General features: G+C 37.9%; 1 protein-coding gene across 11 annotated transcripts in view; it reads left to right on the plus strand.

Annotated features, from left to right (window-relative positions):
- The window catches only part of NLGN1 (neuroligin 1), a 782,169-nt gene that overhangs the window by 395,619 nt on the left and 370,967 nt on the right, over positions 1 to 15,583 (plus strand). For 8 of the 11 annotated variants that reach the window (XM_060767500.2, XM_067466048.1, XM_060767499.2 and 5 more), the window contains one exon: positions 2,613 to 2,672. The exons of the other annotated variants lie outside the window; for them this stretch is intronic. In XM_060767500.2, coding sequence (XP_060623483.1) covers positions 2,613 to 2,672 — 60 coding nt within the window. The remainder of the gene's footprint in view (positions 1 to 2,612; positions 2,673 to 15,583) is intronic. 11 annotated transcript variants of the gene reach the window in all.

The raw sequence follows: 15,583 nt of genomic DNA on the forward strand, positions 1-15,583 counted from the left end.
GCGAAGAAGAGCACTGAAGTTTCTTTCTGTCTACTGGTAACTGTTACAGTGCCACATTCTGGATCACCACAGCAGTAGCACTGAAACACAAAAAGAAGTTAGACCAGAGGTGTAGCTCGGGGAGTTTGTGAGCAGGTGGATGATGGCATTGCCTCCCCCCCCCTCCCCATAAGAATTTTGCCCTCTCCCATTGACATGATTCCCTAATTTCTAGCATTGTAGTAACTTAACACTGCAGCAAAACATTTAGGAATATAGTTTAGGCCTCCAAAGAAAAACAACAGTCAAGTTACCAAAGTAATGGAAACACAGCAAATGCCAGTTGTTAAAACATTTCAGTGTCTTGCTCTCTGTAGTGCTAGAAATTTTAGGACTAAAATAAATACCCATTAGGGTGACAGAATGTTTATTTGAAGGGGAGTCGTGTGCTTACACCCCTGACTTAGGCTCTGACAAACAACAATTAGCTACTTAGATCCCTCTCACTAGAATTCCTAGTTTAAGACCACTTACACATAAAGGTATTTAGCTTAACTGGCTTCCATAATTTCTTAATTATGCTTTAATTGTTGCTGGTTCTACCATTAGATGAAGCTAAATGGATCCCCCTTTCATTAGATATCATGTTGTAAGGAGCAGATAGAAGACACTTCAGGACAAAGGTGGATGTACCTTGAAGCCTGTCTTGTATCAGATGGTCTTCCCTTTCTCAGCTATGCTTCTTTAATGCCAGTATTTAGGATCAGTCCATTACATTTTGCTACCTGAGGCAAAAGCAGTAAGTCATCCCCCTTGCCATGCCCAGGCATGTCAAGGTCTGTAGCACCCAGTCAAATTATTTTGACACCTGAGGCAGCAAATCCCACAAGCGCTCCTCTTTGGCAGTATTAATGCTGTAATAAATTGAATAACCATCACTTTGGAACCCTTTGATGACCCAGCCCCCAAATGAATTGCCTGAGGCAGCCAACTCACTCTGCCTAATAGTAGGCTTGAAGTACAATCAAGTAAACTCCTCCTGCATGTGGATTTGAAAAGGGATGACTGGGAGGAATAGGGGGAATGCCATCTTGTCCTTTGTCTGATGTGAAAAAAAATATCTTGGATTGCCAAACCCAGGTAAAAAAAAATCTCAAAGTCATATAATGTTCAGTAGATGCTGATTTCCATATAAGCTCCCGACTCAAAAAGATAGTATTATTTTTTATCCTGTAGATTTCATGTTGATGTACTGGTGTGCATTCACATAAAAAAGAGGACGAAGGGAGCTTTTAAAATACAAATGTTTCAACACTTCTGTGAGCCGATGCATGCCTCTTTCCTATCTGTGCTCTAGGTATCAACGTTCACCTTTAATCTTCATCTCCTTCTCTTCCTCTCCCTCGTCTTTGCCCCATGTTTCCGTCTACTGTTATTTTATGCATGAGATTTTCCTCTCTTCTTTCTCAGCTCTGTGCTTGGCTGCCTTTTTAAACTTAAAAGTTCCATGGTTATACTTGATTTTAGCAGAGGGAGGGCATGTGTATGTGCATTGCATGCAGATTGTAGAATGTCACAGAACTGCACTAGTTCTCAGAAGGAAAACTAATGTTGAGAGTTTCAGCCGGTATTGCTTGAGCTTTAATGTGCAGAAAATACATGACATATGGAACTAGTGCTTTTGATGGCCTTTGAATTTCCTTCTGGAGTATTCAATAACAAGAACAACAACCAGCCTGTCTATGCTGTGTGACGGAAGGGAAGACTAGCCATTTTCTCCTGCACAGTATGATTAATCCCGTAATATTCATTAATTGCCTCTGTGTCCTAGGCATGGAATGATATTAAGATTTAATTCTTTTATTCTTAAAAATCGATAGTCTGATCATACTTTGACCTGCTGGGACATGTAATAAACACTCTGAAAAGAACCCTTCAGATATCTGGATTTTAATCCCATTTTGATACCTCATTTTTTCAACAAATATGTCAGCAGGTATTCAAAAGGTTGGAAAGGGGATTTTCCCCCCCTATTCATGGTAGTATTTAAATTCTAACTGAAATGAATAAAATCCACTCCATGCTTATCACCGGGAAGTATTAGCTGGATTTGCAAAATGGAATTTCCATTTTGTGTGATATTTCTTTTGAAGTGAATACACTGTAAATTAAGACTCATTTTTGTTCGCTGGGTAGAGATCACTTTAATCACAACCAAGAACTGAGTTCTTTCTTCATGTTATTAGTTTAAATTTTTGAAATGAACCAAAAGATTAAGCAGATTAAAGTTGCTTCACTGTGATTGTTGCATATGATGGGTACATTTTGATTTTTTCTAAAAAAGTGATGATGAATATTGATCTGTCACCTTTTAATAGTACACATATTTGCTTTTTTGCTTTAGACATTATATATATATTGTGTGTAAAGATATATGACTACAGATATAGATGGAATTCTATTCAACAAAGAATATTCTTCTGGAAAAAAACTTTTTGAGCAGACCAAAATGAATACAACCCCTAAATGTTTTTCTTAAAACATCCATGGAAGTTGAATATTGACATTTTTTTCTCAGTCTTGTATATTCTTGAATTGTCTTTTTCCTCCATTTTCTCCATTCTCAATCCTAGGTCCCCTAACAAAGAAACAGACAGATGATTTAGGTGATAATGAAGGTGCGGAGGATGAAGGTATTTTTTCCCCACCAAACTGATTTGCATGAGAAGGACCCCTTGAAAAATCTTTTTTGTCCCCTCTTTTTTTTTACTTCTTGTCTTCTTTTGAAGATTTGTTTTTTAATTCCCATTTTTGATGTGTTTTGTCTTCTTGCTTGTTGTTACATATTTTATTTTTTCTTAAAAAAAAGAATGTTGTTAAGTTCTTACAATAACAGTGTTTAAAAGAAACGGAGGATATTTTACTTTTGGTTTCCTTGGAACAGGGTCTTGCTATGTTGCATCCCACTTTTGACTGAATTTTGTCCATAATAACTAACAAACACGCTTTGGAAACAGTCTATCTATACACCTTTTTTGCATGTTTTCTAACCTCTGTTTTGATATATTTCACCAAATACAATGGAAATGTGTTTTTTTTTCTTTCTTTTTGCTACCCACCTATGTCAGCTTTAATCAATATTGAAATGTTGTATTTGAGGATGAAAGTGTGATGAGGGCTGTTCTAAAAGTGTATCTCAAGCAACTGAAATATTACTGGAATTGTTTACTTTGGCTTCTAGTGTTCAAACACGCTTTAACCCTAATTCAGATTAAGACATGAATTAGCTTTACACTAATTAGTCCTCCAAAAAGCTGGTATATATCAGATGTCTTGGACTACAAACTTCATTCGTACAGACAATAGTGGCCATTCTGCTTGGGTAGAATGAAAGCCATAGACCAACATATTCAGAGGTCATCAGGTTAGCAAAATCTTTACTACTTGAACTGAGAGTATTTATGTTGAAATCTATGGAACCATTGGTAATGAAAGTTCTGAAATTGATGAATTCCACCGATAACAAACAATAATTATTTCATCTTGACACAATATACAGAAATTTCCTATTAAACTAGTTTTAATTTTGCTTCAAATATCTGCACATCAAGAGTGAAGCTACTTCTTCCTGGACTCATTTTTTTTTACCCATAATCTTCTACAATTGTCCACAAAAGAGATTGTTCAGTTTACATAGACACATTTTACAGCAGTTCTATGGCTTTCCCTCCTTTCAAGGGGACTCAAGTGGAATCATCTCCAAAAATTGTGGTTTCATTTTTCTTGAGTAATCCTCAAGTGCATGCTTGCCCAAACTGCGATTCACTGAAGCTAATGAAGACTACTAGAACTCAGAAAAAAGTCATTTTGGTACTACAATCCCATAAATACCTCAGTAAAAGTGCATTATAGGAATTGCTATGGAAAATGTTGAAACTTGTTAGGTATTTTTGTTATCCTGCACAGCAATAGGTTTATTAGATTTTTAGGTGCTCCATAATGGATAATTGTCTTATTTGGCTTGGAGAATCAGTGGGTTGCACAGATCTGCTTCATATTTATAAATTAAAATATTTTAATTACAACCTGTTATTATGAGACCTCAAGGTGGCAAACCGATAAAATACTATAAGCCATTTAAACAGTTTCAAATTAAAATCAATAAATAATTTAAACAAGATTTAAAAACACATTACATAGTTCAAACAAGTTAAAAGAGCTTTAAAAGGTGAAAAGCATTAAAACCATGTACGTGCTTAAGAGTCGATTATGTCCTAATATCTCTAATAAAAAGTCGTGTATTTCTCTGTCATTGAAAAGAACCAACAGTGATGCCAACCAAGCCTCCAGGAAGAGAGCATTACTAATAGTGTGTCACAACATGTCCTATCCCACTGTATTTTCTCCACTGCTGAGATACAAATGACGACCCCTTGGTGGTCCTCCAACAGGCGTACAATTTGTGGGTTCTTCAAATGGAACCATCTGTTTGTGGTCCAAGGCTCTTGCTCTAACACATATTTCCTTAGATGTTCTGTTACATTTTGTTTGTTATCTTTTCAACCTCGTTAACTTTCATAACAATGATAGCAGTACCTGCACTTTGCGAAGCAAGATGCATGGTGGCTATATCATGGGATTTTCTTGGCAAGATTTATTTAGAAAAGGGTTGCCTTTGCTGTCCTCTGGCTCTGAGAGTATGTGACTTGCCCAAGGTCAAGTAGTAAGATTCCATGACCATGTACAGATTTAAATCCTGGTCTCCCACACTGGCTAGACTATATGAATGAATGAATGAATGAATGAATGAGATTTATAGAATTCCCATAAAGAAGACCCCAGCAGTCAAAGGATTAACTTTGCCCACTCCTTCCAATTTTGGTTCCATCACCTCTTAAACCAGTGATACACAACCTGTCACCCTCCTGGTGTTTTGGACTTCAGCACCCGGAATTCCTGGCAATTGGACAAACTAGGGCTTTTGGCAGTTGGAGTCCCAGATGCCTGAAAGACCACTGGTTGTGCACTACTGATGATATTTTTTTAAAAACGTCATTGTGAGTGACAGAAAAGAAATCAAGAACTGGGATATTGCAAGCATGAGAAAAAATATACTCTATGGATACTCTTTAGATCTTCTGATACATAACTTCTTCATAGAAATAGCAAAATGAAAATATTCATTTTCCTCTATAAAATTAATAAGATTGAATAGAAATTGTGCTTTCCCTGCCATTAAATTAACCAAATAACCATTACAAAATGTAAGCATCTTAAACTCTGTGAAAGAAGTAATGGGTCAATGGGGTTATTTCCTGAAGGTGGGATTTGAATATTTTCCCCTACAAATTATTAAATGTGCATATGTGGAAGGAAGAACCTATCATGTGCTATGATTACCTTTCACACTATGCAATTCATAATTCAAATCCAAGTTATTCCAAAAATGTATATAACTTCTATGATGATTATTTCAAGGCTACGTAAATGCATTTATATAGAGTAATAAATGTTATAATAAAAATTATTCAGTTACAAATTCCATCTTAAATTACAAATTCATAAAAGGTCATCACAGTGCAACAACACACTACTTGCATTGCCGAAGCACAGGATATTTGTACTCTAGAGTTGCCTCAATCTCACATGTACCTTCTGAATCTGGGGCCATATATCTAGATGGTCCAGTCTGTCCCCTTTGTGGCCTGTCCTCTTGCTCCTGTGTTGACACTATTGCTCCTCACTAGCCATGGAGTTCCCTGTTAGTGCCCGGCTGTCACATCTGCTGAAATCATAACAAGGTGTCCACATGATTTGTAAGCAGTGGGTAGAGCAACATCCTCTTTTTTCTTGAATTTTATGGACAATCCATTCTGTTCTCAGAAAATGTGACAGGTTATAGCCTGGCACTCACAGTGAGCTCTATGGCAGGTGAAAAGTTGTAGTGGATCCCAAGGACAACTCATCCTCTTCCTTGTGCTGATCAGAGCAGTGAAAGGGTAATGGAAAGTGTGTATCTGGACAGTTGATCAGGGGAAAAAGGACCTATTCCAGTAGTCTGGATGGCCGTAACAATCCAGGATACTCCAGTGTTTCCTGCATTGTGTAGACAAGAGTTATTTTAACTTTTTCCAGTCACTTTTCCCCCTTTCTGCCTGTGAATGTTTTACATGACCTCAGGCATATAAGTAGGTATACAAATCAAACATTTACTGATAATAAATCAGCATTTGCAAGATTTGCTAATAATCACTGATTTTCCTTTTTGTGGAGTACAGCTGAAGCAAATTTGGCAGACTCCACTGTAAACAACACATCACATTGTTGCTAACAGGTCTGTCTAAATGGGCAGCAATCTGAAACCATTAGTGTTGCCAATGTTTTCAGGAATCCCAACACTGAGTTAAGGGGTCCCCATGTGGGGTCAGGACCCACAGTTTAAGAAGCACTGGTGTAGATTGCCAATGCTGGATTTGACAGGTAGACAGACCCTTAAAGTTGCTTTTGTAATTACAAAGCACTTCTCTATTATCGTAATGTTTAATCTTGTTAAGGCAGTATTCATTTTTGAAATATATTTGAAGGGGGCACCTTGTACTTTAACTAACACTGAAATACTCTTGTGTTTTTACTTCACTAGTTGTTAAGCAGAAAAGAAAGGATGCAGAGGTGAGGTTTCTGAAAGGAGGACGAAGTAGTTTCAAGCAGTTGGTTCTGCCTTAAAAGACTAGAAATCGAATGTATGACTTCTAAGGAGAAATGAGAGCCAGAGCTAATAAATCATAAAAAATGACAGCGAGGAAACTAACTAAATCTGCTTAGCAAATCCAAGCAGCATAAATCTAACTCTGTAATAAAATCTGTATCAGTGGATCACTTAGATAGCACATTTTCAGCCTATTCTGGAGCACCACTCTAACTGTGAAGTATACTTCAACCGTATCTGTAATAATAATAGGTGAAGTGGTTTCTTTTCCATGTTCTTTTCTATTAATAAAAGAAAAGAAAATGCTGGTCACCACTTTATATTTGGTCTTTCCCAATCTATATAGCATGGAGCAGCAACAAGCATGGGCTTGACAGCTAACCCAGCTCTAATTAGATCATTTTTCATGTTTGCTTTCAAAAGACCCTAAAGGAACCTAGGGCACATTAGAGGCTAATGGCCTGTAGTTCAACAGTTTGGTAACAAGATTTTCACTAACTCTGCCCCCACCCCAAGTATTAAAAATAGCCATTTCTCTTTGCTTTCCTACAAATCTGTTTATTTTCTATCATATTTGTTAATATAAAATAAAATCATAACATTCTAAATAATAGGAAACAATGGCAGCAGGCTGTTCATCTCTCTTTCCTGTGTTTTCTCTAAATACCAACTTTGTAGAAGTCGCAAAGAGAAATCTTTCTAGTAGTGATCACTGTATCCCTACTGAGATCTCATGATGGTGATATTGCATGACATATCATGGTGAACCCACCAGTTTGTGGAGAGATGCCAGTCACAAGCTGGCAACTATAAATAAGAACTCTCTTTGCATTCCTGATATTTCACTGCTATTTAATGCAAATACTCTCTCTCTCACACACAAACACACACACTTGAACAATTGTTGAAATAGTCTGCTATTTTCACCCTTTGTGAAAGGAACAGTGATATGTGCATCCATCTAATAATAATAATAATAATAATAATAATAATAATAATAATACCAACAACAACAACAACAACAATAACAACAGTTTATTTGTACCCCGCTACCATCTCCCCAAGGGACTCGGTGTGGCTTACATGAGGCCGAGCCCAGATACAACAATACAAGCAAAACAACAACAGTACAAGAAATTAAAATAAAAACATAGACAATAAAATATACAACATTATCAATAAGACAACATGCAATTAAAAACAAGATGTCTATTTTAGCTTTTTAGCCTCTTGGTCTATGACTACCTCAGTAGATGGATGCAAGTCTAATCAAAACATGAAAAACATGGCTACTATCCAATACATTTTTACTAAAAGGCATCAATTAACACTTAAGAATAAAAATGTAAAAACAAAATTACAATAATCACATGAAAACAGTACAAAATCAATAAAAAGCACACAAATATTTTTAAATAAAGAACATTCCCCATAAAAGGCCTCCTCACATGCTATTAGGCATTAAAATAGTTTATTCCACATGTACAGTGTGGTCTTGCATATGTGTGTCACTAACAGAATGCCAGACCAACAACTCCATAGCATGGAGCAGCAACAAACATAGAACTCTACAGCTCTCCAAAGTGTTAAACCACTTTTGAGGAGATGGTTCAGCACCTTGGATAGCTCCTTTAAATGTAAAAATCCACTGGTTCCTTGATAAAGAAGATAACAGGGGCTTCATCACAAAGGCCAGGCAAAGTGGAACGCTTTGCCTGGCTTCACCAAAAAAGAAGAGGGGCAGCAGGGAGAATCCGTCACCCTCATGTACCGCTCTCACTTGGCAGTGCTTTCCCCATCACTTGGGGAAAGTGGTGAGGCCCTGTCTCTCCCATGTTGTGGGGAAAGTGTCCAGTGATGCCTTCACCCCGGTTGGGGATGGGTCCTCTACTAGAAGTCTCATGATGTCATATGATGTCCAGTGTAGGCTCCACTCATTAGATGGGTTGAAAATGTCCTAGGATGATAAATCCCCCGCATCTGATGAAGTCCTAGGTGACACATTAGTCCAAACTGGAAATGTGTTACCATGGCTATGTCTGACATTCTCAGGAATGTCACATTTGATTTTACCAATCCAAGCATGTTCCTGGCTGCTACTGAAGTGTAAGCATCAAGGTTGAATTCAGGAGTATAATCTGAGCCTGCAGTGGGGGTGTAACCTGATAAAACATAGGTCAGATTTCTATCCTTTTATCTGCCTTTGGACTGCCCAGAAACATATATTGCAGGTCTGATTACTTAAACAAGTCTTAAATAGCTCTGATCACAATCACAGAATCACTGAGTTGAAAGGAACTTGAATCCAATCCAGCTCAGTTTCCTGCTCACACACCTCAGTACATTGCTACCCTTAATTTATTAAAATCTCATTGCTATAATAGCAGGGTTTCAAAGTAAACCACATCCTGTTCTTTTAGTTCTCAGGACTAAAGCTTCAGGAGGGCCAGGAATCCTTCTGATATGAGATATCAATGTTATTTGTTGCTAAGAATGCTTAAAAGGATTGCAGTCCCAATAGGCTTCAAAACCGAGTGAGCATTTGAATATGGTTCTGCTTGGTTGTACTCTGCCAATCTAAAAACTATGTCACTGAGGTGTCCCTCTTCAGAATAAACCGAAGTTTACATATCTATGTGGTGTTTTAAGATTGCTGTTTTACATATTTTGAAAACTCATACCTACTTAGAGATGGCAACGATGAGGGTACATGATGTGGTCAGTTTGACCCTTCATGCTTTCATCCAAACTTTTGCTATATTGACTTGATGATATTAAATAGAATTGAGAAGACTAAAAAAATAAGGAGTGAAAGAGCTTTGAAAAGTTATTTTCTATACTTCACCTCCAGTAAGATTCACATTTCTCACTAGGGGTTGTTGCAATTCGTGTCCAAAATGTAGCTTTTCTAAGTTCTGAGTGTATTTTTAATTTTATAAATAAATAAATATTGCATTTGTAATCACTTGTTTTCAAACTTTGCACATACTGTGCATTTATATCACATCAGCAAAAGAACCTTTAGATCCTCATTTTATGATCATGAGAATATCCATTTTAAAAATTCCACATTATTTGCACTTTCACATTTGCCATTACCTACATTTTTCCCTCTGACAAAGATAGAATTTGCACTGAATTAATATAATTGTATTGGTAACATTTGAAAATAGGTAGGGAATAATCCATGACAAAGCTTTCAAGCAAGGCGCTCCCATATAATTATCAGCAATGAAGGGCCTGTCAGCATTTCCATTGTCTAGTCTACATTTCAAGGAGCAGATAAGCAATATAAGGGTTCGTGTCTTACTCTAATTAGAAATTTCCATAGCAGTCTCCTTTTAAAACTTAAAATCCCCATTAAGAAAACCTTCTCCTTCCATATTCTACAATTTAAACTGATTCACTGTTGCTTTTAGGGGTGGCAAAGTGTAGCTCCAGGGCTGGAATTCTGCTTTTGTGGCCTTTGACTCCTCCAGATTCTGCAAATGGCTGATTTTCTGACATAAAACAAAAATAAAAGTATCTCTCTTGAAGCATCCAGGAGCAGCAAATCACAGTTTAAATAGGTTTAAAATAGAGGGTTTAAAATAGAATTCCAACAAGGTTTCAGAGGTATTTCTGAAAGTTTGTGTTGCTTCCAGAGAATTTGCATCACCCCGCTCACTGCCCCCCTCTTAACACTTTCCTATTTTTTTCTATGACACACAGCAAACAGAGCAACTGAACATACTAAAGAGATTTGAGGAAAATTCACCATGATTTATAGGAATTGTAGGTACTAGGATTATAGCTCACTTGCAGTCTAAGAACTGGACTCTGAACTCCACCAAGTGACCTGGAACTGACTTGGCACACGGAAACCCCATGATCAACAAAAAAATACTGTAGGTTTTTGGTGGGATTTATAGGAGTTGTAATTCACCTACATCCAGAGAGCACTATGAACCCAAGCAGTGATGGATCTGGACCAAACTTGGCATGCATACCCAATATCCCCAAATTTGAATACTGGTGGGTTATGAGAGAAATTGGCCTGGACATTTTGGAGTTGTAGGTAGTGAGATTTATAGTTCACCTGCAATGAATGAGCACTCTGAACTCCACCAAAGAGGGAATTGGACAAACTTGGCACACAGAGACCCCATGGCCAGCAAAAAATACTGGATGTTTTTGGGGAAAATTCACCTTGATTTGGGGGAGTTGTAGTTCATCTATACCCAGAGAGCACAATGAACCCAAACACCGATGGATTTGGACAAAACTTGGCACACATACCTTATATGCTGAAATTTAATTACTGTATGGGTTTGGGGGGAACTGACCTTCCTTTCTGGGAGTTGTAGTTCAGCCACAACCACAGAAACTGTGACTTCCACCAATGATGGACCTGGACCAAACTTGGCACAAACAATCCCCATGACAAACTCAACCACCTGGAGGGATTTGGGGGGACTGACTCACCTTAGTGGGAATTGTAGTTTACCTTACAGCCAGAGAGCACACTGAACCCCACCGATGATGCATCTAGAGCAAGCTTGCCCAACATAACAAATTTAGAGTACTGATTGAATTTTTCAGGGTTAACCTGGCTTGATGTGAGTTATAGTTCACTCACAATCTAATGCATTTTGTACAATTTTAAAAAATGACTTTTTCAATTAACCCAGGCAACACCGGGTACTTAGGCTAGTCTATAGATAAAAAGAAAAGTTTAAAATAATTGTAAAATACCTGAGAAAACCTGATGGGAAGAATACTTGAGTCATGAAAATCTTTGCCATTTGGTACATATGCTACACAAAGGATACACATGGTGAGATTACACAGGGAAAAAAAAAACATTTTTGCAGATTTAGAATCATAGATGGAAGAGGCCCCAAGGGTCATCCAAACCCTTGTTGTGCAGGAATACTCAATCAAAACACCCCCAATGGATGTTCATCTTCTATTTATAAACTTCCAGAGAAGGAGACCTCACCAGTGTACTCTACTGTCAGACAGAAGAAATATAAATCTCTTTGTAGACAAGAACAATAGCAGACTTATTCCATACAAAATATGCCTATTATATGCATGTTTTGCATATAAAAAAAACCTCCACAGGAAACAGGTTTTCCTTGACATAAAATGTTTTCTGTGTAAAAGATTTACAGGTACATTTTGGGCAGAATAGGTCCCCAACTGCTATATTTTTTTGTTCAGGAAATGGATTTGTTACTACGCAGCTTTCCAAGACTTGTTTGCAGCAAGAAGGAAATTGCTAAAATTACATGTTGCTCATTAGAAAAGAAAATTATTGAAGAATTACATTTCTACTTTCATCAAGTTAACATGTTCCATTTGCCTATAATTAATCATTGTTCTATCTTTTCTTAATATGTTGGCACCATAGGGTGGAATTAATTATAGGCATCTGGAACTTGTTGTTATCAGTATCATCCTCATTTTATTTCCATGATCCAAAAAGCTTTCTCTTCAATTATACAGAAAAAAACCAGACCACCTAAAATATGCAATTAGCTTATATATCTAAAATTCAAGAGCAAAATGCCAAGGTGCAGGGATTTAAAAGTAGGAAGTTCCCAGGACATCATTTACTGACATCTTTGAGCAACGTTATTTTATGTGATTTTTAATGGATATTTGCCCTGTCAGATTTGCAGCAGCTATTTAAATGAAGTGGGAAATATCAAGTCTCTCAGACCTGTCATACAAATCTGGTTGAGGGAATTTTGCTGCTATTACAGTTAAAAAGTCTCCTAATTATGCCCAATACTTTAGAAATGTATTTTCAAATGTCAAGAGCAGGTTTATATGATGTGGAACATGAACAGATTCGTAAGGTGCTCCCTCAAATCCTGAAAGGTCCTAGTCAAAACTTTTCCCTTTGGATATGCATAGCAAGAGAAGGTGGAATAAGTGGTGAAGAGCAGTGGCGATTAATAGCTTTTGTGACAGAGGACTCAGTTCTGTCTTTGAGTCTGAATTTTGAAAGACTCATCCAAGGTGACTTGAAAACAAGTTCCATTTCCTTGGAAAGCTTCCTTTAAAATTTGGAGTAAGCCTAGTACAATTTTTCTGTTCCACTATATCAGTGATTCTCAACCTGTGGGTCCCCAGGTGTTTTGGCCTAGAATTCCCAGAAATCTCAGCCAGTTTACTATCTGTTAGGATTTCTGGGCGTTGAAGGCCAAAACATCTGGGGATCCACAGGTTGAGAACCACTGCAGTATGTGGAAACAGAAAAATATTCAAACAATACTCAAAATATTTGGAAAAAAAATATTTTAAAAATTACTTGTTGCGACCTCCAAGAAAGAGTAGAATTACATCACTACATGGAAACTTCCAAAGGTGACAACGCCATTTCATAAAAATATTCAGTTGCTCTAACATGAAGATGTGAGGAGTGTGCTAGTACTGCATTGTCCTCATACATGTCCACCACATCCCTTTAAAACCATTACTCTCTAGATTGTATGAAAGACCTTAAGGCTCAAAGGCTTTCTCACCATGTCATTCTCCATTTGAAGAAAAGGGCAGAAATGTGTGCAGAAGGAATGGGGTTAATGCCTTCCCTTCATCTCTCACATGCATAGTATCTAAAGTCCTAAATGGGCCTTAGATACTATGTAATTCATAAGTGTTAATCACATTACACTCCTTCAAAAATGACTTCCTTCTAATCTACAACATTATCTTTTTTATTTGTTTGTTAAGATATATCAATCAACAGCTCTATCTAATTCTGATCCAGTTTTTTAAAAAGATGAATTTTTCTCTCCCTTGAGCAACTTTATTGATTTTAATTAATTTGTAAGCCTGTTTTTGCCCTATTAAGACTTAAGGCAGGGGTCCTCAAACTTTTTAAACCGGGGGCCAGTTCACTGTCCCTCAGACCGTTGGAGGGCCGGACTATAGTTTTTTTATTTAAAAAAATCAATAAAATATTCCTATGCACATGGCACATATCTTATTTTGCTGTGTGGAAAGGCCCTAAGAGGGGGTTCTTTCTAGCCCTCTTTAGGCAATAATTCCAGGAGCAGAGAATGGGAAATCGTACTATTTCTAGTCTGAACAAAATCTGGCTACCAGTATTAAAAAAAACTCTAAAATTATAACTGTAAATAAAGAACAACACTCAAACACAGGGGAACTCCAGACAAGAAACAATCAGGGCCAGCTAATCACCTCTCAACAAAGGATTCTCCCTAAAAACTGTCAGGCTATGAAATGGTAATCAAGGTGGCCAATTGAAACATTCATACCTACCTCCAACAGACAAGAGTTCTTTCTCCCACCCCAGATGTTCCACAATTTTCCTAGTTAAAGGTTTTCCTCTGACATGAAGTCCAATCGTGTCCAACTCTGGGGGGTGGTGCTCATCTTCATTTCTAAGTTGAAGAGCCGGCGTTGTCCGTAGACACCTCCAAGGTCATGTGGCCAGCATGGAGCACCGTTACCTTCCCGCCGGAGCGGTACCTATTGATCTACTCACATTTTCATGTTTTTGAACTGCTAGGTTGGCAGAAGCTGGGGCTGACATCGGAAGCTTATGCTGCTCCCCAGATTCGAACCTGCAACCTTTTGGTCAACAAGTTTAGTAGCTCAGTGGTTTAACCCACTGTGCCACAGGGTGCTCCAATACATGTTAGCAGTCTTCAAAAAGTTCAGCTTTTTGCAACTCAGAGCCCCTCCACGCAACTGAATAAAATCCCACATAAAATCTGCTTTGAACTGGGTTATCTGAATCCACACTGCCATATATCCCAGTTCAAAGCAGATATTGTGGGGTTTTCTTCCTTGATATTCTGGGGACCATTCCACACAGCCCTCATCCCAGAATATCAAGGCAAAAAAAAAAACCCACAATATGTGCTTTGAACTGGAATATATGGCAGTGTGGATTCAGATAACCCAGTTCAAAGCAGATATTGTGGGGTTTTCTTCCTTGATATTCTGGGGACCCTTCCAAACAGCCCTCTATCCCAGAATATCAAGCAAAAAAACCCCACAATATCTGCTTTGAACTGGAATATATGGCAGTGTGGATTCAGATAACCCAGTTCAAAGCAGATATTGTGGGGTTTTCTTCCTTGATATTCTGGGGACCCTTCCAAACAGCCCTCTATCCCAGAATATCAAGCAAAAAAACCCCACAATATCTGCTTTGAACTGGAATATATGGCAGTGTGGATTCAGATAACCCAGTTCAAAGCAGATATTGTGGGGTTTTCTTCCTTGATATTCTGGGGACCCTTCCAAACAGCCCTCTATCCCAGAATATCAAGCAAAAAAAACCCACAATATCTGCTTTGAACTGGAATATATGGCAGTGTGGATTCAGATAACCCAGTTCAAAGCAGATATTGTGGGGTTTTCTTCCTTGATATTCTGGGGACCCTTCCAAACAGCCCTCTATCCCAGAATATCAAGCAAAAAAACCCCACAATATCTGCTTTGAACTGGAATATATGGCAGTGTGGATTCAGATAACCCAGTTCAAAGCAGATATTGTGGGGTTTTCTTCCTTGATATTCTGGGACCCTTCCAAACAGCCCTCTATCCCAGAATATCAAGGCCAAAAAATGCCACAATATCTGCTTTGAACTGGAATATATGGCAGTGTGGATGCAGATAACCCAGTTCAAAGCAGATATTGTGGGGTTTCCTTCCTTGATATTCTGGGGACCCTTCCACACAGCCCTCTATCCCAGAATATCAAGCAAAAAAACCCCACAATATCTGCTTTGAACTGGAATATATGGCAGTGTGGATTCAGATAACCCAGTTCAAAGCAGATATTGTGGGGTTTTCTTCCTTGATATTCTGGGGACCCTTCCAAACAGCCCTCTATCCCAGAATATCAAGGCAAAAAAAAACCCCACAATATCT

The sequence above is a fragment of the Anolis sagrei genome, chromosome 3, assembly GCF_037176765.1.
Source record: "Anolis sagrei isolate rAnoSag1 chromosome 3, rAnoSag1.mat, whole genome shotgun sequence".
NCBI classification, from domain to species: Eukaryota; Metazoa; Chordata; class Lepidosauria; order Squamata; family Dactyloidae; genus Anolis; species Anolis sagrei.